The sequence below is a fragment of the Panthera uncia genome, chromosome B1 (genome assembly GCF_023721935.1).
Source record: "Panthera uncia isolate 11264 chromosome B1, Puncia_PCG_1.0, whole genome shotgun sequence".
Classification (NCBI taxonomy): Eukaryota; Metazoa; Chordata; class Mammalia; order Carnivora; family Felidae; genus Panthera; species Panthera uncia.
The window spans coordinates 115,757,140-115,780,050 of NC_064811.1; the positions used below are offsets into that span (position 1 = coordinate 115,757,140).

The following is a 22,911-nucleotide window of genomic DNA, read 5'->3' on the forward strand; positions in this document are numbered from 1 at the left end:
CAGAACAAACCCTACCAGAATGGCTCTTCCAGAAGAAAACAGTATTTCGGCTCTTCTGTGTTGAGTAATAAAGTAGTTCTATCAATCTGACACTCAAGAATTTTTGAAATTACAAGTTGATACAAGGAAGGGTGCCTGGGTGGCTCAGTCGGTTAAGTGCCAGACTTCAGTTCAGGTCATGATCTCACGGTTCGGGGATTCAAGCCCCACAATGGGCTCTGTGCTGACAGTTCGGAGCCTGGAGCCTACTTCGGATTCTCTGTCTCTCTCTCCTTCTCAAAAATAAATACACATTATTTTTTTAAAAGTTGATATAAGGAATAAATCCTTCAGCAGTAATTTTTTAATCTATCTCCTTAATAAGTAAGTTTTCTTACCAATGTGTTCTTAATTACCACTGGCCCTGTTATCAGATGGTACTTTCCACATAAAAATATTTCTAATAACATACCCTAGAACTGACATTTTCGACATATTGTCACAACATATATAATCTGAGGAACACAGAAGTTTTTTTATTTTTTCATTTAATGATGCAAACAAATGCTGATTTGACATACATTCACATATAACTTTTTCTCTCACGTTTACAACTCAACAGATTGGTGAATCCAAAGGAACTGGTAAAATCACTATATGAAGCATACCTATAATGAAGAGAAAAAAATGAAAACTATAGCATTAACCAGTAGAAATAATATTAAAATTAGACCATTCTGAATAATTCACCTTAGAGCATCTTGGAAAGTCTAGAAAACAAATCCACAAAGAATATCAACCCTTCATTTTACTTAAGTTTTAGCAAAAAAAAAATATATATATACATATATATTTATTTTTATTTTTTTTAGCGTTTATTTATTTTTGAGACAGAGAGAGACAGAGCATGAACGGGGGAGGGTCAGAGAGAGAGGGAGACACAGAATCTGAAACAGGCTCCAGGCTCTGAGCAGTCAGCACAGAGCCCGACGCGGGGCTCGAACTCACGGACCGCGAGATCATGACCTGAGCTGAAGTCGGACGCTTAACCGACTGAGCCACCCAGGCGCCCCAATATAATATATTTTTAATGTTTATTTATTTTTGAGAGAGAGAGACAGAGCTCGAGAGGGGAAGGGCCAGAGAGAGAGGGAGACACAGAATCCGAAGCAGGCTCCAGGCTCCGAGCTGTCAACACAGAGCCCAATGAGGGGCTCAAACTCATGAACCATGATATCATAACCTGAGCCAAAGTCAGACGCTTAACCGACTGAGCCACCCAGGCGCCCCTAGCAAAAAATATTTTATGTGACCTATAAGAAAGTAGCAAAAGCATCTTGATTTAAATATCTATTTTATTCTGGGGCGCCTGGGTGGCTCAGTCGGTTGAGCGTCCGACTTCGGCTCAGGTCATGATCTCATGGTCTGTGAGTTCGAGCCCCGCGTCGGGCTCTGTGCTGACCACTCAAGAGCCTGGAGCCTGCTTCAGATTCTGTGTCTCCCTCTTTCTCTGACCCTCCCCCGTTCATGCTCTGTCTCTCTCTGTCTCAAAAACTAAATAAGTATTAAAAAAAAAAAAGAAAAAAAAAAGAAAAAAAGTATCTATTTTATTCTTATCTCTTGATTGGCTGACTAAAGTAGTGATAGCAAGGTGATACCAATAGGAAAAAAAGTGAAAAATTTGGATTATCAAACCCTAAAGAGCTGAGTTTGAGAGTTGTTAAATATTTTTAAAAAGTGTATGCTAGTATTTACTATTTTATTATCAAGCGAATATGTTACTTACTTTGATCAACCTAATCCATGAAAGTTGAGATTTGTGAGTTTTCATTTTATAAAAGGATTAATACAGAATTTCTTTAAAAGGATTTTCAGAAATATACTATGTATATACATATATATATTGACATATAAAATAAACTCACCCCCTTTTTTTTTTTAAATCACAGAGCATGCAGAGTATAGTATCTTGCTCATAGACAGATTTTATCAGGAACTGTCCAATTGGGTGTTAGTTGTAATGACAATCATAATGAAATGGTCATATGGTAAAAGATTCACCAGTCTACTGCCCATATATATTCATCCATTCTACAAATATTAAATTCCCAGTAGGCCCAGGCACTGGGCAATTCGCTGAGTACATCATGATTAATAAAATAGACAAGGTCTCCGTTCTCATGGAATTTACACTCAAGTGTTGTATATGACAAATAGATAAGATGTACACAAGGGGCACCTGGGTGGCTCAGTTAGTTAAGTGTCAGATTCTTGATTAGGGCTCACGTCATGATCTCACGGTTCATGAGATCAAGCCCCGCATCAGGCTCTGCACTGCCTCCTTGGGATTCTCTCTCTCCCCCCTCTCTCTGTCCCTCCCCTACTTGCATGCCTGTTCTCTCTCAAAATAGATAAAAATTAAAAAAAAAAAAGAAACATATACAAGAATAGTGGTAACTTGTGTCTTCAGGACTATGATGTAATAAAAAATATGATTTTGGTTTCATTCTCCACCACAATGTTCTTTGAACATAGTCAAAGCATAGTGATTAAAAATGATTATGCTGAGAGACACTTGAGGTAAGGTATTAAAATTCAAAAATGTGTCACAGACAGGAATATAGGTGCTAAAAAATGTAAACCCAACAGGGACGCCTGGCTGGCTCAGTTAGAGGAGGATCTGACCCTTGATCTTGGGGTTGTGAGTTCGAGCCTCACCTTGGATGTAGAGATTACTAAAATAAAATAAACAAAAAAGAATAGGGGCACCTGGGTGGCTCAGTTGGTCAAGTACCTGACTCTTGATTTTGGCTCAGGTCATGATCTCACAGTTTGTGAGACAGCTCTGCATCGGGTTCTGTGTTGACAGCACAGAACCTACTTGGGATTCTCTCTCTCCCTTGCTCTCTGCCCCTCCCCTGTGTGCTCTCTCGTGCGTGTGCACACTCTCTCTCTCAAAACAAACATTAAAAAAAATCTTAAATACTTAAAAAAAGTATCAACCCAATTAAAAAAAAACCAAAATACATTATTTAAAAAGAGGCCAAATTAACTTGCATAATTTATTAATCCTATAAAATTGCATACTTACTGTATTAGTATTTCAATAGTTTATTCCAACCCATTTCTTCTTTTATACTCTAAAACATCTTCATTATGTTGTTTGATGAGCTAGAGTAGGTAACAATTAAAATTAGAAATGTAATCTTCCTGGCAACTTAAAAGAAGAGGCTAATTAATGATACTTATATTTGGTATATAAGAGGTATACAAGAGAAATAAGAATAGGTTAAAAGAATTTACAACTATTCTAGGGTTTGGGGAAGGCATGGGGCACTGGGGCCTGGATTTGTTTTTCTACACAGGTTGGAAAAGCAAAAAAGAATTACAACTATTCTAGTTAAAAATGAAAGACTAAGAGATACAAAAGCCCAAAAACTATGAATGGCATATACTTGTTGACTTCAATCTGGCATGCTAAATTTGAAGACAGCAGCCCTTACAAGCTTAAATTCAACTTCTGCCAAATAAGTTATTTCATTCAGGGGGTAATTAATATAATAAATAACTTACCATAGAGGAGCTAAACCAACACAACCAACCAGAACTGAGTTCTTAAATGAGGTCCAGGTTGGTTGGTGGGTGTGTTATACTTCTAACCGTAGAAGTTTGATACTTCAGTGAATGATCAACTCCATCCCTCAACTATATGTGTATTAATTAGATGTCACAGGAGATAGACACTTTCTTAAAACCACTGTCTAACAGAATGCAACATAATATCAAAACAATGGTTGATACAGGGTGACATTTGTTGCAGTCAAAGATCCAATTTCAATCAGAGTTCTCAGCAGCAATCGAGCTTTTTGGGGAAAACTTTAAAATTTCATTGTAACAAATATTATTGCAAAAAGGATTAGTTACTGTCGTTGTTAAGTTGTAAATGACTTTCAACATCTCTTACTCCTTCCCATGTCAACAAACTATTCTATATATATATATATTTTTTTGTTTGTTTTGTTTTGTTTTGTTTTTGTTTTTGTTTTTTGTTTTTTTTTAAGTTGGCTCCAGAGCCCAATGCAGGGCTTGAACGCACGACTCTGAGATCAAGACCTAAGCTGATATCAAGAGTCGGATGCTTAACTGAGTGAGACACCCAGGCGACCCTTAATAAGCCATTTTAATGAGAAAACCCAAATTAAGAGACCTAAGAGTTGGAGGTGGAAAGCAGTGGAAGAAGCCAGAAACTCATTAGCTACAAAATAAAACATTTTAAATACTGATGTAGCACAGATACTTTGAGTCAACTTTAAAAAAATTACAGAGAGGCAGTATCTCACCTTGGTCTATAGTGTGACTCTTAAGTCAGGGAGAACCAGGGTTCAGCAAACTACCTACCACATAGTGTTGCTGTAAAGATTAAATGAGTTTTTACATGTAAAGGCATAGTGTAAAAACAAAAAAAGGGGGGGGGGAGCTGCAACACACTAAATACAATTTCCAACAATGTACTTATGCAAATATCGATTAAAATCTTATGTTTGGGAAGTCTAGTGGGATTTAATTTGTATAGCTTATTCATTGATTTGTCCCTATGGCATCTGAAAAAAAGTGCCTTCATAAAACCCAACCAGCCTCCATCCTCGTTAGGAAATAAAGCGCAATTAATATTTCGTAAAACTACCATTCATCACAAAATCATGCTACTTAAGGATGAATGACAGAAGTTTCAGCTTCATCATATTTTCTCAATACCGCTGAAAATCTTTAATATTTCTTTTAAGTCTTTGGGACTTCCCTCATGAAGAAATATGTAATTAGCAATTATATAAACATCCTACTGGATGGGAGATTTGCTCGGCAACAATCTCACAGTGACATTTCTCCTCCCCACTGTGTTGGGGTCTCGTGACATTAAGGGAGTAAAAACTCACATAGATCCACAAGAAGACGGAGGTGCCCAAGGTCAGTCCAACTTTCAGCCAGTCAGGTCCGTCATGTGCCGGCTCCCGCACGTAGAATTTTGATCGCGCTGAAGCTGAAAGGGGTCAGAGTCTGTAAATCTATAACGTATTGCCTTGTAGTAAAAACCCTAACATTTACGTTTTATTGCTTTTAATTCTCCCTTCACTGCTACCTTCCCCCGCTTAAACAGCCCAGGAAATAGGTTCAGAGTTGTCGGGTGGCATTAAGAGGAGGGTGGGCGGCGAGTGATGGGGAGCCTCAGTCAGGGCTGAGATCCAGGACGCAGGCCGGCGAAGGTCACTGCGGGACGAGTCCAGACCGCAGCCGCCCCCTGCTCCTGCGGGCTGGGTTCACTCTGGGAATGGCAAACGGGGGCGGGAGGGGGGGGGGGTCAGGTCGGCCTGAGCGAGGATGGACACTCACAGCCACTTGGGATCCTGGCCGGAGCCAGCAGCTTGGAAAACGGGCGCAACAACGCGGGCGGCGCCATCTTGCCGGGCCGGGCTCCGCCTTCCCCCCCGTCCCGTCTCCCCCGGAGTCGGCGCCTGGCCGAGCGCCCCCTGGCGGAACAAAGTGCGGGACTCGCCGCGCCGCAAGGCTGCGTCGAGGTGTTAACTCTGGAGAACCGCGGTGGTAGCCAAGTACTCTAGCACTCCTGGTCTCAGCCTTCTGTCTGTAAAATGAGGTTAGAGAGGAAATGATTAAAAGGGGGCAAAGGGAAGTTTATCCACTTCTCTGTCCTTTGAGAGTTTATTTCAGGCCCCTGTGCCAGGGATACTCAAGAGATTTACTAAAATCTTGCTACATGAGCCAGAAAACTGAAAATGAAGTGTCTTGTTGAGTAATAATTAGCACTTTGATTGAATTCTGTGTTCCAGACACTGCACTATGCATCATATGGTTTACATGCATTGTCTCGTTTCATCTTCACAATGACCGCTTGATACGCCTTATTATCCTCAGTTTACAGATGAAGCTCGAGGAAGGCAAGCTACTCATCCAAGGTGAAATATATTTGAAAAGACCTCTCAACAGTTCCTAAAAGTCTGTTCACACACACTGTTGTAGTAAAGCCTCACAACGCTGTGGGGAGAACCTTCCTATTTTGGAAGTCCCCTGATTGGCTCAGGCTCAGGATCCCACCGCCAGAGGAGGTTGGGATTCAGACTAAGGTGTTCAGGCCCCAGATCTAGTGAGCCTCCTTAGCCCACCTTAACAGACTTGGATAGTCTCCTGGGGCCATGAGCTGTAGAACAGTGTTCATAGTGTCAAGTTCAAATTGCCATTCCTGTAGACCATATTGTAGCTGTTGATTTTTAGGCAAATTAATATCTGCATGCCTGAGTTTTACAGCTATAACATAAAACCTATAGGGTCCTTGAGAAGCTTAGAAAGTGTTTGGTAGTTGTAAACAACTTGTTTTTGGCTACCAAAGACATTGTATTGACAACAAATATCTTTCACGATTGAGCCAGATTTTGTGCATTCAATTGTCAATTCAATCTGATGTCTAAAAGACTGTGAAAAATATGTATGTAGGTAAAAGAAATAATAAATTTTAACACTTTAATCCTTTAAACTTAAGGCCATCTAAAAGCACAATGAGGGGCGCCTGGGTGGCGCAGTCGGTTAAGCGTCCGACTTCAGCCAGGTCACGATCTCGCGGTCCGTGAGTTCGAGCCCCGCGTCAGGCTCTGGGCTGATCTCGCGGTCCGTGAGTTCGAGCCCCGCGTCAGGCTCTGGGCTGATGGCTCGGAACCTGGAGCCTGTTTACGATTCTGTGTCTCCCTCTCTCTCTGACCCTCCCCCGTTCATGCTCTGTCTCTCTCTGTCCCAAAAATAAATAAAAATAAAATAAAATAAAAAAAAAATAAAAGCACAATGAATGTCAGCAAATCTTTTCTTTCTTTCCTCCCTTTTTTAAAGTAAGCTCTATGCCCGACGTGGGGCTTGAAATCACCACCCTGAGATCAAGAGCCACATGCTCTTATTTACTAACTACATGCTGGTTATTGACTGACCCAGCCAGGTGCCCCATCTCTGTATATTTTCTTTAACAATGTTATTGGGGGGAAAATTTAACCAAAAATTATTGACCAAAGAGTAAAATAATTGTACTATGCTTTTAGGTTCTTTTTTACATGTAACTGATGGCTAACTAGATTGCTAATCTGTGAGTCACATTATAGTTTGTAACCTAGTTTGAGCCTCCTGGACTCATGCTCAAGTAAGCAAACCACCCAACTAATATGCTGAGTCAGTTGTTGGTTCTCAACTTCTTGTCCACTCAGCAACCTGACAGTGGTATTCTTTCTACATCATCCCTTGGAAGCTTGTCCGGACACAGGTTTTGCTAGTATCCAACAAGTTGAAACAGAAGTTATGTTTAGTCAGAGCATACAGAACCCAGTAAGCAAATTACTAATTTCAGTACTGCTGTTGGAAAAAGGCCGTTTTGTTCTTTTAGTCCCTGTATCCTTTTACTAGTGTATATTTTGGGAAAGTGATGAAGTATAAGCACATTCCTCTCAGCATGTTAGAGCTGATGGAACCCTACACTTGGAGTAGGCAGCGGTAGGTGAAACTCCATCTTGAGAAAAATCCTGATGAAGCAATTCCAGCCAGGAGCTAGTAGCTATGATATTTTGGTAGAAATATGCTACCAATAGCATGTAGCAATATTTCATTTGCTACATGAAATCCATGTAAGAATTTCCGGAACTTGAATGCTAAAACCTTATTTATGACCCAGGAAAAAGGTGACAGGATTTGAGTTAGCAGCTAGAAAAACAATGCTCTAGTCCCAGATTTTTCCTCTGGACAACATCTTACTCGACTCACACTTCTTATTCCCAAGGAGGGTTAAAGAAGAGCAAGAGTTGAAAACAATATAAAATAGAAGATCACTACATATATGTTTATTGATTTATGATGCATGAGAATATTTTTTTGTTTACTTTTGGCGGGGGAGGGGCAGAGAGAATCCCAAGCAGGCTCTGCACTGTCAGCACCGAGCCTGATTGGGGCTCCAACTCAGGAACTGTGAGATCATGACCTGAACCAAAACCAAGAGTTGGATGCTTAACCAACTGAGCCACCTAGGCGCCCCCATGCATGAGAATATTATACAACAAATTTAGGATCTGGAGAGGGATGTGGTTCCTGACGTACCTGTGAATTTTTATTTAAAAAACAATCAGAAGCAATGACAAAATGTTAACATTTGTTAAATCTGAGTGACAAATATATAGACTTTTTAAATGTTGTATTTCTATAAATTTCAAACACTTAATGATTAAGACATACAAGTGTCAATAGAGAACATCTTAAGTATATGAAGTGGGAGAATTTTCACTCTACATATCCCTTTCGTAGTATTAAAACCGGGAGGCTATTTATTTATTTATTTACTTATGGCAAATTTTTTGGGAAGAGGCACTTTGGCAATAGCGATATGCAAATACTGGAGGTAAGATGAACGAACTAACCATCCTCCTCCTCCTCCTCCCTTATATACACTTAAGCGGAACAGGCCACATTCGGTATCTAGTCCGATCTTGCCTAGTGCAGCAGTTCTCTAGTATCCTTGCCTGATATTCCGGTTTTCAAGATTTGAAGATTTCTGGTGATGGGGAATTGAACACAGTATTAAGCACTAGCTTTAAGCCAGCTCCAGTGGAGTCAATGTCCCTGAACTCTCCCTACCCCAAGGAGACCCAGTCATTAACTCTTTACTGTATGGAATCACCAACTAAATAAAACACTTTAACTTTCAGATGCTTCTTTGGCAGTACAAATATGGCGCTTCGGATATAGCTATCTTTCCAGGCTCACCTTAAGTAATAAACTAAATCACCGATACTCCAGCCATGCCCATTTAATTGGTAAAGCTCTCTCACGGTTTTCACACACCATTAAGCCTCTCCTTTCCATATCTGTTTCTAAGTCCCCCTGGGGTGAAGCCTTCTTTCCTTTCCGCCTCTGCTTCTTAATTAGGCACTTCACGATCAAACGCAGAACTTCTTGAACGCCTGCATTTTAGCACTTCATGATGTGATCATTCAGGCTGAGAAAATCTACCCAGTGAATGAAAGACTACTCTAGCAAGAGAGAACAGAAAGGCTATTTCTGAGTTGGAGGCGGCCGTAAAACGTAGCCAACCAGCCCTCTGCGCCTCCAAGACATTCTGAGGGAAGGGATGGGCGGGACCTGCCGCGACCCTCGCGGCCTCCGCCCACCGACCGGCCTCCAGGTTTCCCAGCAATCTCTAGGACAGAGGAGGTGGGGAAAGGAGGTCATCGCGCCTGCGTGCTAGGAGATGTGACCCGGGTGGGAAAGCCCTCCGCGTCCGCCATTTTGGCTACCTCTGTCGGTCTGTTCAGTTACCACGTGAACCGCCGACGGAGACCCGTGGGGGGGGGGGGGAGGCGGCGGTAGCATTAAGTGAGAAAGGAAAAAAAGACAACGAGGGGAAGGGGGTGTCGGGTTGGGCGACGCGGTGACATTCGAGGCCTGGTGGCGGCGGTGGATCAGGGCAGTTAAGGCTGAAGCAGCCAAGGGACGGCGGCGGCGGCGGTCGGACAAACAGACTGACCGAGCCGGGCGGTGGCGGGAGCAGCGGGAGGAGCCGGAACGATGCCGGCCGTGAGCCTCCCGCCCAAGGAGAACGCGCTCTTCAAGCGGATTTTGGTAAGTGTGGGACTCCGGGCAAGCAGTGGGGAGGATTTAGCCGGTACACGGGCCTGTCACCCCTAACCTCGGCCCGGCGGGCACCGAGCCACCTCCGCCAGGAACCCCGCCTTCGTACTCGTAGTCAAGCCGAATGCACCCCCTCGTCCCTTCCCTGTGGTTCCCACTTCACCCCGCGCGCCCCCGGCCACGGGCTTCCTCCTCCTGTTTCCACGCTTCGGAGGCTGTGGTTCCGGACTAGGCCCTGTTCTCCTAGCTTCTAGACTGCAGGTTTTCACCCGCCCCAAGTGAAGGGAGGACAGGCCCGGTCTTTAGCAGGGAAGCGGGCAACACAGGCAGGAGTCGCGGCCGGGGCAGGGGGGGGGGGTGGTGGTGCGGGAACGCTGCCGGCAGATCAGGGTGGCTCCCTTGGAAGGAACAGGTGGTGCGGATGCGGCACAGCTCATTCATTGCCCAAGCGCGGCTCTCTCTCCATCGTCCGTCCCTCCCTCTTCCTCTCCTGATATTCACCTGTCCCCGCCCGGCCCGGGGTCACTGAATGACCTGGAAGGTGGGAAGGAAGGGGTTCAGCAAAGGAAAGGAAGCTTTCTAAACGACTCCCTTCTTGTAGTCAGTTTCATACTTGAGTTTGCAGATTCTCGGCCTCCCTTTTTCCCTCCTTTCTGGATGGAGCTGGGAAGGGGCATTTATTTCTTAGTTTCCGAGCGGGAAACAGCCCCACCCCGTACCCTACTCGGGAGGTGGGGCCCATTGCGAGGGGGCGGTCTAGCTGGAAGTGAAAAGTTTATGCACTTTTTAGTTCAGATGTTCTAGATGCGGCTTTTTTTAGGGACTGAAGTGTATTAACACTGATGCAAAATTTTAGCAAAGACAACATAAGAGCTTTTGAGATGGATCTTTTTGACGGTAGTTCGAATTCACTTATTCCCTATATTTCAAATGTGTGCAGTTTCTTTTTTTGATACCTTTAAAATGCAGTTATGTTTGGAAGGACTGTTTACATTGTAAAATATATCTTGTAGCCTTGGCACTATAATTAATACATTGTGGCACATTTTTTGTTTGGCATGTAGTGTGTGGGTTGCCCCTTCATGCAGACTTTTGTTTGTGAAAGGATTAACTGTTTGCAAAATTTAAAACAGTGTGCATGAAAGTGTTAGCTTTTTTTTTCTTGCAATTTCAGTTTACATCACTTGTTTGAAAAACAGAACTCTGGGGATCTAGTTTTCTAGAAATAGGAGTAATCCATGTTGAATTAACTTTGATTTTTAATTTTATTTTTTTAAATGATTTTCTTTACACACACACACACACACACACACACACACACACACACACACACCCGAGCGGGGGAGGGGCAGGGCAGAGAGAGAGGGAGACATAGAATCCAAAGCAGGCTCCAGGATCTGAGCTGTCACCACAGAGCCCGATATGGGGCTTGAAGTCACAAACTGTGAGATCATGACCTGAGCTGAAGTTGGATGTTTAACTGACTGAGCCACCCAGGCGCCCCGAACTAACTTTGATTTTACAAAAATATGCGTATACCTTATGGAGTTAGTCAATTTTTGTTGAAACATTTATCAGAAAGTCATATCCAATACCACATAACTTTTGCCTCGAAATCCTTATTGCCATTTTTTTTGTTTTGTTTTACGAATAATGAGGGTAGATGGGATTATAACATAGTTTTAACAAAACAATTTATTTACTTTTACATTTTTTAAAAGACTAACTGGTGTGTAGGTTCAACTGTAACAGTTTTAGGATAAAAATTTGTCTCAAATCTTTCTCCTCAAACCTGTTTTGGAAAAAAAAAAAAAAACTCAAGAAGAAAAGTTTAGAGAATACAAGGAACAGTCATAAACTCTTTACTTAATGTGTAACATTTTGCCAGATGTGCTTTTTCTCTCTTCCCAAAGTAAGTTGCAGACATATTTCATCCTAAATGCTCCAGCAAGATTTTTTTGAGAGTAAGGACATTGCCCTGAATAACCATAATACTGTTAACAACCATTCCCTAATACTGTGGAATATACAGTTCATATTCAAATTATCCTAGCTGTTAGGGTAGCAGTTTTTAAAAAAGCAAACTTTTAATTTTGATATAACTAGATTCACATGTAGTCGAAGGAATAACACAAAGATCCCTTGTACCCTTTCCCTAGTTTCCCCAGTGCTAATGTCTTACAAAATTGTAGTTCAATATGGTAACATTGATGCACTCTACCAGTCTTATTCAGATTTCTCCAGTTTACTAGTACTAATTTGTGTGTTGTATTTAGTTATGTGCGGTGTTATCACAGTGTAATTACATAACCACCACTACAGTCAATATGCAGAACAACAGTTCATCTGCACAAGGATCCTTGTTGCCCTTTTAGAACCACATCCTCCACCTCCTTCCCATCCCCTCTACCCCCAGACTCTGGCAACCACTACTATTCTATTCTCTATTTCTATAGTTTAGTCATTTGAAGAACACTTACTGAAAAGAATCATACAATATATAACTTTTTAGGATTAGCCTTTTTTCTAATGCAACATAATTCCCTTGAGGTTCATCCAAGTTGTTGGATGTATCCATACTAGTCTGTTCCTTTTTGTTGAGTAGAATTCTGTGATATAGATGTACCACAGTTTAACCATTCATAGAATAGCAATTTTTGAATAAGCATTTTACAGTTTTTTTTCTGGTTGGGATAGTTGGGCAAAACCTTTAAGTTCATTGCTAAAATCAAAGTGCTAAAGGATTTATTGTGATAAGGTATATGCAGAAGAAATGTGAAAATTACTAAAGAAAAGGGTATATAATGTCCTTATTCTATTACATTAGGAATGAAGAAAACATTACTAAACAAAAGTATAGTTAGTATTCGCTCTTTCAAAACTGCTTTTGCTTCCTCGGTTTTTATGGTGTATTAGCTCTTTTGATTTTAAGCTCCCCTCTCCCCCCCCCCACCCCCATCTGAAAAGTTGGGCATACTCTAATGAGTGCAATAAGTGTTGCTAGGTTGGTAATTGTTAAATCATTCCAACAGTATTCAGTTTTTGAGCTGCTACTTTGTTAGTTGTACCATACTTGCTTATAGTAAATTTGTGTAGAAAATGAAGTTAGTTTTTAAATATTTGAAACCTCAATTTCAAAATAATGAAGTATGTTTTTGCCTCAGTTTTTCAAAGGAAACTTCTTATACACATCAGTTTGCAAAAAGTTTCTGTAATAGATTTGCCTGGCTTGTTCTAGTTTAGTTGATCTCTAAAATTCAGTTTTGTTGCATATTTGGCCCCTTTTTTTCATATATTACTTAACTGTTTTCTGCTAAAGAATTGTCATAAGTTGGTCAATGTCTGCAAATGTGTCTTGTCTATAATTTGGAGAAAGGTTAGGGAGTGAATTTAATGGGATCTATATTATGTTGGAGTTTAGTTTATTTTTTTTGAAATTTATTTATTTATTTAGAGAGTACACACAGGAAGGGGGGGGGGGGAAGAGTAAGCAAGAAAGAGAATCCCAAGCAGGCTTGGTGCTCACCGTGGAGCCTGACTCAGACTCAGAGCTTGATCTCATGAACCGTGAGATCATGACCTGAGCTGAAACCAAGAGTCAGATGCTCAGCCGACTGAGCCACCCTGGTGCCCCTGTAAGAGGTTAGTTTAAAGAAGAGTTTTTTGTGTTTACCAGAAAAAACTGGTGTTTTTGTGTTTGTATTTTTGTGTGTGAATTTTTTGTTGTTGTAATTATACACTGTATTAACAATCTGGAAAACTTGAAAGTCGTTAGAAAATTGTGACTTTGCCCCCTCTTGATGCTGTTTATCTAAATAGCTTGGGGGTGTTACCAGATCTTTACACCACTCTTGTAGGATCTAGGTTAAGGGTAGGAAAAATGAGGTTGCCAGGGTAGGATGAAATTCACACATTTTTATTTTTATTTTATTATTTTAAATATTTATTTTTAGGTTAGTGCAAGTGGGGGAGGGGCAGAGAGAGGGAGCAGGATCTGAAGTGGGCTCTGTGCTGACAGCCTGACAGGAGTGAGCCTGATGTAGGGCTCCAACTCACAAACCATGAGATTACCATCTGAGCTGAAGTCCGAGGCTCAACTGACTGAGCCATCTGGGTGCCCCTACACCTTTTTGGATTTTAGCCTGTTTGGACAAATTGAATACACCCTAATACCTTGCAATCAAGTGTTGGCCAGGTTGGTGACTGTTGCTGCTGCTTTCCTCTCTTCAGATGTTAATGTGAGCTGTAAGGGCAAAAAACCTAAGTTTGGAGTACTTAAAATATTGTACATCCTTAATCTATTTTTGGATTTTGCCTGAATGATTTATGTTGTTAGGTAAAAGTCTAGAGAAAGAATTTTTCTTCCCTAGAAAAGTGGTAAGAGAAGTCAGTATAGCATGGTGATATTATTTGTGATTTACTGAAAACTTACCATTTGTACTGCACAATAGAACTTTCTGTGATGATGGAAATGTTCTGTATCTGCTGTGTCCAATATGATAGCTATTAGCCACATGTGGCTATTGTACATTTGAAATATGGCTAGTGCGATTGAGGAACTGAAATTTTAAATGTAGTTAACTTAAGTTTAAGTTCAAATAGCCATATGTGGTGGTATATGGTTACCATTTTGGATAGTGCACTCTGTGGGTCCTTCTTCATTCTCAAAACTTCTCAAGGTGGGTCGGTTTTTATTAAGGAAGCGGGCTGAGATTAAGATTAACAGTTAAGTGTTAGATTCAAGAATCTGTTTGTTATTTTAGGGCTTTTATACCCATACCTACCTGCCTATTGTTTATCCATTTGTTGGGGGGTGGGGTTGTGTAGGGAAAGAGAGTTTGTTAATAAAGGTTTTGTAATAATTGTCGTAAGTCGCTAGATATATTGTAGATACCCACACATCGTAGGTAAATTATTTCATATGATTTATTGCCTTTAAAAAAGTGCTCTTTTTACATAACTTAATGACACTTAGGTTGGATTTAGTTGCAGATGAAATTAAGATTAGGAGTTGTTAAGTAAATTTCCATATGTACATGGAAGGTCAGTTGACTTAAATTTCTACGTGACAGTTCTAGTTTTGCAACCGAATGTGGACAGTCACCTTGAAATTGGTTTTAATATGCTTTTGCCTGTACTGCATGTGTCAGAATGTAACAAACAAAAAACAAAGAAATGGAAATAAAGTTTTACCTGCTAAGAAGTCCTTTTTCTTTTGTACACAGTAGGTAATCAGATGTTTAAGCTGGAATAAATTTCCCCTTGAAAGTGTACTAGAAAAGGAAATGCAATTTTGCTATAATGTAAATATACTATGCTCTTATAAAATACACAAAATACTTTTTAAAAAGTCTAAAAATCTTAGGAAAAAACCTTTGATAATGTAGCAAACTCAGTGCTTTGTTTTCCTTTATATTTCTGCCCTAAATCCTTTATGGAATAGAATGTAGTATGAATAAACAGATAAAGGTATGTTTTTATTTAAGTTGACAAAGCATATATTTTTTTAAATGGTTTATTGCGTGAGAAACCTGAAATGTCTCAAAGCGATTTTTTTTTGGGGGGAGGGTAAGAGAGTGGGTTAAAGTACTTGTAGTACTTGGAGAATAGAGTACTCTGGTTTGAAACAAAAAAAGATTGTGGCGCCTCTGGTGGCTCAGGTTCCTGAAGTCGAGCCCTGAGTTGGGCTCTTCTTTGCTGACAGTGTGGAGCCTGCTTGGATTCTCTCCCCCTCTCTCTGCCCCTCCCCTGCACATGCCCCCTCCCCCTTCAAAATAAAGAAATAAACTTAAAGAAAAAAAAAAAGCATTGACCCCAGTTTAGTTTTTAATGCTAGTAGACAACTCTACATGTTCAGAAAAACATACAAAAGCTTAATAGGGAACTGAATTGAATGTTCGATTCTGTAGGTATTTTGAAGGCTTGCCGACCTGGGTCATTACTGGGGATTACAATAACTTAGTTATTTGATGATAGTAGAATTGCTATGCCAACTATTACTTTGAAGTACTGGTTAAAAGACAGTTTCCACAGAGGTAGACATGGTGCCCTGTGTGGTTGGAGGACTGGAGAACTACTGGCCAACCTGTTTTAGCTGTAGGGATCTCTTTGTTTAGTGTGCATTATTTCCTTTAATACTTGTGCTTCTGACAATGTAGTTCTCACAGAGCATTGATTCAAATATATCTTCTTTGTTCATAAAAGTGTTTTTGGACATAAAAAGCTAGGTTATATAAGGGATCATATGCAAAGGACTGTTTGTTCAGAATTTTCTTTCCTGTATACCTGCATGGCACAATTCTTCTCTTAGAATTCTGTTCCCATGTTCTCTAAATGTTGTATAGAGGCCTTCCTTACCCAGAAGTCCTTCTCAACTCAATCTTATTTTCTTCCTTACTTCTGTCTATATCACTTTCTCACCTATGGCATATGTGCAAGTAATTTGTTTTATCATGTCTTTTTTTTTTTTTAATGTTTATTTATGTATTTTGAGAGAGTGGGGAGGGGTAGAGAGAGATAACCCCAAGTAGGCTTCACCCTGTCAGTGCAGAGCCCGACGCAGGGCTTGAACTCACAAACTGAGATCATGATCTGAGCCGAAATCAAGAGTTAGACACTTAACCAGCTGAGCCACCCAGGTACCCCTGTCATATGTCTTCTGTAATTAAAATGTAGGTTCTGTGTTGATAGGGACTTTTTTCTGTTAATTACCATACCCCCATTTGTTTGAGTAATGTATCAAAGTAGATATTGAATTAGTATTTGTTGCACAAAATGAATGTTAAAACAGTGACGAGAGAAACCTCTTTGGATTGTGTTCTTACATAAAGATTTTTGAGAAAGGGAGTTACTGGGCCTTGGCATTGTAGAATACATTGTTACATGAGGTAATGGTAGGATATCAGGCAGAACCTGTATTACCCGGTAAGACCTTAGAAGTTTCATTTACGAATGAATCATACTATTAGTTTGTTTACATGCCCTTTCTCCAGTCACAGAAACATAATAAGAGGAAATTTTATTGTTTTTCTTTTGGTTGTTTTAGCATTGGAGGAAAAATGGCATCTGGATTAAATGAGGATGTTTGTCGTGAGGAGCCTGCTGAATCAGATAGTAAGGCTCAGTCATCTGTAGTTTCATAAAACTCTACAACTGATTCCAACACAGATTTGGGGGTGAGGACCAGTGCATATGATATTATAAAACAGGGATATAAAATGTTAGAAGGAAAAATTTTGTAGTTTAGAGTTTTAGAGTTGCTTTGTGTTTTTCAGAAAATGTAAAAGATCAGGTTGAATTTTTGGAATTGGAAAGGTATGCTGGGAAGCTGGTATGGCAGAGCAAGCCACATAAGTAATCATTGAGCCTCGGCAACCATCAGTATTCACGTGTAAATACAACTTTGTTGTCTATTTATAGAGAGAAAAATTTAAGATTCTTAGTGAAAAATAGTTCTGAAAAAAATGTCAGTTGCCAGCACTGATGGTAAGAAAAGCAACTGAAGAGGTTTAAAAGAGTGATGTTTTGAATATAAATACTAGGGTTTGGAGAGGAGGGAATTTTATGTTGTGATTGAAGTCTTTTGAGAATTTCCCTGGAATGTCAGCTTTACACCTAACTCCTAAGCTGTTTTACAATGCATACTGTACAAACTTTTATTGAAGTTGTAACTTTCAAAAAACTGGTTTCAAAAAACTAGTTTAACTTGTTGCATATGTTTTTCCCCCCTTAGGTAAGATAGGAATTACACTGTTTACTACTTAATTTGGAATTAAAATAATTCCTCAAGATTTTAATTTAATAAAAGCAATCTTTTTGGGCTATTTAAAGTAAAATAAAAATTGTAGTGTAGAATTAAGTGATGGAGAGGTTAATGTTTTTGTTACCTGTTATGCTGTATTCCACTGAAAATTTCCTTGCTTTATATAATAGGAACACATTTTCATTTGAGATAATTTGAAATTTCTACCAAAGCCCACTGGGGAAATTGTAACATCATAATTTTATTTCAAGCCAGTGATTTTTTATTTTTTTATTTTTTTAAAGTAAGCTCTAGGTCCAACTTGGAGCTTGAACTCAACGACCCTGAGATCAAGAGTCACATGCTCTACCCACTGAGCCAGCCAGGGGCCCCTAGCCAGTGATATTTATAATCTTAAAGATTCCATTTGAGGGGCGCCTGGGTGGCTTGGTAGGTAGAGCATCCAACTCTTTGGCTCCAGTCATAATATCACGGTTCGGTTTGTGGGGCCCTGCAGGACTCCCTGCAGGACTGCAGGCTGTTGGTGGAAGCCTGCTTGGTATTCTCTCTCTCCCCCTCTCTCTGTCCCTCCCTGCTCTCTCAAAATAAACTTAAAAAAAAAAAAAGAAGAAGAAGAAGAAGAAGAAGATTCCATTTGATTTCATCATGTAGGAGATTATTTAGACATTCTTGTGTGTCATCTGTAAGAGTTGTTTTATCTAGATCTTGTATATAGAAGGAGAAATGAAAGTTTGCTTTGAAAGTATAGACCTAGGAAAAAGCTTTTAAGGTTGGTTGTTCCAGTTTAAAAAAAATTTTTTTCCTTATTCTAATGGCTTCCACTTATATGGTACTCTATTTTTCAGAGAGATCTCATTGGAGATTACAAGATTGTCTTTGATTATCAGTGCTTTGGAACAGAGTCAGAATCTTCAAGAGGGGAAATGAAGTAAACTAGCATTATTGAATTTTTTTTAATTTGAGAGAGAGAGCGAGCCTGCAAGAGCAACCGCAGGCATGAGCAGTGGGGAGAGGGGCAGAGGGAGAGAGAGAATCCCAAGCAGGCCCTATGCTCTGCACGGACTGCAGCGGACTTGATCCCACGACCCTGGGACCATGACCTGAGCTGAAATCAAGAGTTGGACACTCAACCAACTGAGCGACCCAGGGGCCCCTATTGAATATCTATTTTGAGCCACATTTTATGCTAGGCTTTTCTTTTTTTTACTTTTTTTTTTTTAACGTTTATTTATTTTTGAGACAGAGAGAGAGAGACAGAGCATAAACGGGGGAGGGTCAGAGAGAGGGAGACACAGAATCTGAAACAGGCTCCAGGCTCTGAGCTGTCAGCACAGAGCCCGACGCGGGGCTCGAACTCATGGACCGCAAGATCATGACCTGAGCCGAAGTCGGCCGCTTAACCGACTGAGCCACCCAGGCGCCCCTATGCTAGGCTTTTCTTACACATTAGTTGATACAAATGTTGCATCTCTCCTTTGAGGAAATTGTGGTTAAGTATAGACGATACTTATAATTACATTGTTAAAAGTAGATTTCAGTTGCTTTATATACAGTTATTTGTGCTGTATTAGGACAAATGGGTTCCTAAAAGTCACTGCACTATGCAAAATCATGCAATAAAAATCACAGGGCTTATGGAAAAAATGAGGTTAGCACAACAGTCGAAAATTTCATTAGTGAAGGAGTGTCTGGGGGCTCAGTTGGTTGGGCGTCCAACTCTTGGTTTCAGCTCAGGTCTTGATCTCACAGTTTGTGAGATCTGTGAGATTGAGCTCCGTGTTGGGCTCTGCCACTCTCTCTCTGCCCCTCCTCTCTCTCTCAAAAATGAATAATAAACTTAAAAAGTTTTTTTCATTAGTGGAAAAAGCAAATAGAACTGAATTTAAATGATAGCAGAATTTTTGTATGTTAAATAGTTAACAAATACATAAATAATATAGAGTAATTGCTGCCCTTTGTCTTGGAAAAGACCAGAAGTTTGATTTTTGGGAAGTGTCAGGATTGCAGAGGTGCCTGGGTAGCCCAGTCAGTTAAGCTTCCTTTTGGGTTTTGGCTCAGGTCATGATGTCGAGGTTTGTGAGTTCAAGCCAGCACTGTGAGTGTGTAGCCTGCTTGGGATTCTCTCTCTCTTTTCCTTCTCTCTCTCTCTCTCTCTCTCTCTCTCCCCCCCCCCCCCCCACTCACTCACTCTCAAATCAGTAAACTTAAAAAAATGTTAAAAAGAAGGAGCAGCTTATGAATTATTTTGAAGTAATGGAAGGAAAGTTGTCTGCAGTCTGAGGGAAAGTTGTAATACCAGATATGGATGTGTGTGCCTAACAGCCAGAACTGTTGTAGCTGGTAGATGTTTGAGGTGTATGTCTGTCCTGTACATGCCTGTGTGGCTTATTTCAGCTGGGTGCAGTTTTCTTTGTTCACCTAGTACTCCTGGTAGACAAAATCCCACTGAAAAACAGTCATGAAATTTGAAATGTAGTATGTTCAAAATATTCCTTAATATGTTTAATCATGTTGTAACAAACATGTATTTTCATAGCAAGCATTATAGCAGAACTGACTATATGCACTGTCTAACCTAGTGCTACAGTGATCACACAGCCTAAGTTTGGGTAACTTCTTTCCCTCTGGCATGTGACTGTTTACTAATAAGCAAAAACTTCTTGCATTTAGTGTCTGAGCTAGTGTCACATTCTTTGCCATCTTAGTTGCCACTAAGAAGACAAACTTACTTCAGTATTTTCTTTGTTAAGGAGAAGCTTTGTTCCAGATTATCAAAAGTTTCAGGCTAATTCATTTTATTTTTAAAAAGTGTTTACAGGAAAACCTTGGTTTGCAAGCATAAATTATTCCAGAAGCATGCTTGTAATCCAAAGCACTTGCATATCAAAGTGCATTTGCCCATAAGAAATAATGGAAACTTAGATGATTTGTTCCACAACCCCAAAATATTCCTATAAAAATTATTACAATACTGTAATATAATACAAAATAATAAAATGCAAAATACAAAGAAAAATAAATTAACCTGCACTTAACCTTTGAAAACCTATGTAACTAGTGTGAGGGAGACAAGAAACAAGAGGGCTGTTGTGTAGGACAACTTTCACTGCCATCACTAATGGAATCACTGCTATCTCTTGGCTCAATGGAATCTTTTTCTGCATGGGGGCCATTGTGTATGCTTGCACACATGTTGACTACGGTATAGTTTTAATAAACTCTCGTCATATACTGTTATACTGTGTTTAATGTAACTGGCAATAAGGCAGCAGAGGAAAGGGTCTATATCTGCCGACAGCCTGACCTAGAATGAAGCAAAGCACTCCCAAGCTTATTCTTCTATGGGAAAGCAAAGGACTGTCCGTAGGTGCTTTGAAGTGACAAAAACTACACTAGTGCCTGTTGTGGGCACCTTCCGACATTCTGAAAAATCATTGATTTCTGCTGAACATCATGGCCTGAGACCAAGTATCCAAGCATGGGAGACGATCACCCACAATCCTGCAATGAAAGGGAGAGGGAGGGAGGGGACCATTGGTTCAGTTGTGATCATGTGACATTTGGCATCGCGTACTCGTATTGCAAGACATCGCTCATTTATCAAGTTAAAATTTATTAGAAATGTTTGCTCGTCTTGCAGAACACTCACAGAACAGGTTACTCTTAATCCAAGGTTTTACTGTATTCATTTAATTGGAGAGAGTGAGCTTGCAAGCATGAGTGGGGGAGGGGCAGAGAGAGAGAGGGAGAATCCCAAGCAGGTTCTGCTGTCAGCGCCCAGCTGGACAAGGGGTTCCGTCTCACTAACCGTGAGATCATGACCTGAGTTGAAATCAAGAGTCGTATGCTTAACTGACTGAACCAACCAGGCACCCCAGGCTAATTCATTTTCAAGATTTTTTGGGGGGAGACGATATTTTATTTATTAAAATTTTTTTATGTTCAAAAATTTTTTTAAAGTTTGTTCATTTTTTGAGGGGGGGGGAGGGGCAGAGAGAGAGGGAGACACAGAATCCGAAGCAGCCTCCGGGCTCCAAACTGAAAGCACAGAGCCTGACTTGGGGCTTGAACTCAGGAACTGTGAGATTGTGACCTGGGCTGAGGTTGGATGCTTAGCCGACTGAGCCACCCAGGCGCCCCTATGTTTATTTATTTTTGAGAGAGAGAGAAAAAGCTTGAGCGAGGGAGGGGCAGGTAGAGAGGGAGACAGAATCCAAAGCAGGCTCCAGGCTCTGAAGAGGTCAGCAGACCTCTGTGTGGGGCTTGAACTTGGGAACTGCAAAATCATGACCTGAGCTGAAGTCAGAAGCTCAACCGAGGCACCCAGGGATTTTAAAATATCCCAATATTTTAAAAACAGGAAATAAAATATTACACATTTTTTCAATTTGTGTGTGTTTTTTAAATTCTTAAAAAATGTTTATTTTTGAGAGAGAGGGGGACAGCATGAGCAGGAAAGGGGCAAAGAGAGAGGGAGACACAGAATCTGAAACAGGCTCCAGGCTCTGAGCTGTCAGCACAGAGCCCAACATAGGGCTCGAACCCATGACCTGAGCCAAAGTGGGATGCTCAACAGACTGAGCCACCCAGGTGCCCCTTCAATTTGTGTTTTGAAACAATTTTGATATTCAGTGGAGGGAGCCTGGTGTGGAAAAAACAATAGAAAGATTCTGGGTTTGAATCCTGGCTCTGTTTTATCCCTTACCCTTTTTAAGACTCAGTTTGCAAATCTGAGTAAAAGGATAGAACAGTACTTTTCTGACATACCTCACTGGTCAGGTAGTGAGATACATATAAAAGTACCTGGCAGACAGTAAAGCATGTGAATTAGTACTTGCTTTGTTGTAGGTTTAGTCTATTAAGAACTTCTGTTTTTTCATTTATTTCATCTTTGTTTTATGTTGTCCTTATCATGTGTCTTATAAACTGTTTGATGTTTTTATTTTGTATTTTTTTTGGTATTTAGGAAGTTTTATATTTTTGTTTTGGTCAGTTAACTTTATATTTATACCTTTGAAGATTCCCCTTGTCCTCTTTTTCCTTTTTGTCTTACTTATTAGGCTTCTACTATTTGATTTGTTAGGTTTATTTTTATTTTCATTATTTTTTTTTATGTTTATGTATTTTTGAGAGAGCGAGCATGAGCAGGGGAGGGACAGAGAGATTTAAAGCAGGCTCTACACTGACAGCAGCAAGCCTGATGTGGGGCTCAAACTCTCGAACTGTGAGATCATGACCTGAGCCAAAGTTGGATGCTCAACCCACTGAGCCACCAGGAGCCCCTGTTTTGTTAGCTTTAAATTAAATCCATTGAGGGGAGTCTAGCTGGCTAAGTCAGTAAAGTGTGTGATTCTTGATCTCAGGGTTGTAAGTTCAAGCCCCACGTTGAGTGTAGAGATGACTTAAAAGTAAAATCTTAGGGGCGCCTGGGTGGCTTGGTCGGTTAAGCGTCCGACTTCGGCTCAGGTCATGATCTCACACTCCGTGAGTTCGAGCCCTGCGTCGGG

The 22,911-nt window shown here is 40.4% G+C and overlaps 2 protein-coding genes across 3 annotated transcripts in view; one reads left to right on the top strand and one right to left on the bottom strand.

The window, feature by feature from the left end:
• Nucleotides 1-495: 495 nt before the first annotated feature.
• On the bottom strand, nucleotides 496-5,478 carry NDUFC1 (NADH:ubiquinone oxidoreductase subunit C1). Its single transcript, XM_049632200.1, has 4 exons — nucleotides 5,368-5,478; nucleotides 4,914-5,017; nucleotides 3,071-3,150; nucleotides 496-647 (listed from the first exon to the last, which is right to left on the bottom strand). Exons 1-3 carry the CDS (start codon nucleotides 5,432-5,434, stop codon nucleotides 3,091-3,093), a joined length of 231 nt encoding a protein of 76 aa, XP_049488157.1. The 5' UTR covers nucleotides 5,435-5,478; the 3' UTR covers nucleotides 496-647; nucleotides 3,071-3,090.
• A 3,795-nt stretch (nucleotides 5,479-9,273) lies between these two features.
• Nucleotides 9,274-22,911, top strand: part of NAA15 (N-alpha-acetyltransferase 15, NatA auxiliary subunit) — an 84,020-nt gene continuing 70,382 nt past the window's right edge. The window contains exon 1 of one of the 2 annotated variants that reach the window (XM_049632165.1): nucleotides 9,274-9,633. In XM_049632165.1, coding sequence (XP_049488122.1) covers nucleotides 9,580-9,633 — 54 coding nt within the window. In that variant the 5' untranslated portion in view covers nucleotides 9,274-9,579. The remainder of the gene's footprint in view (nucleotides 9,634-22,911) is intronic. The other variant, XM_049632164.1, reaches the window with a different exon arrangement.

What these genes read in the sequence shown, in the direction of transcription:
- NDUFC1 (XM_049632200.1), bottom strand. Translation starts at nt 5,434, where the DNA reads ATGGCGCCGCCCGCGTTGTTGCGCCCGTTTTCCAAGCTGCTGGCTCCG. An exon ending in GGCCAGGATCCCAAGTGGCT is followed by an intron (nt 5,018 to 5,367) that starts GTGAGTGTCCAT and finishes GACCCCTTTCAG; the next exon opens with CTTCAGCGCGATCAAAATTC. An exon ending in CCGTCTTCTTGTGGATCTAT is followed by an intron (nt 3,151 to 4,913) that starts GTGAGTTTTTAC and finishes TACCTACTCTAG; the next exon opens with CTCATCAAACAACATAATGA.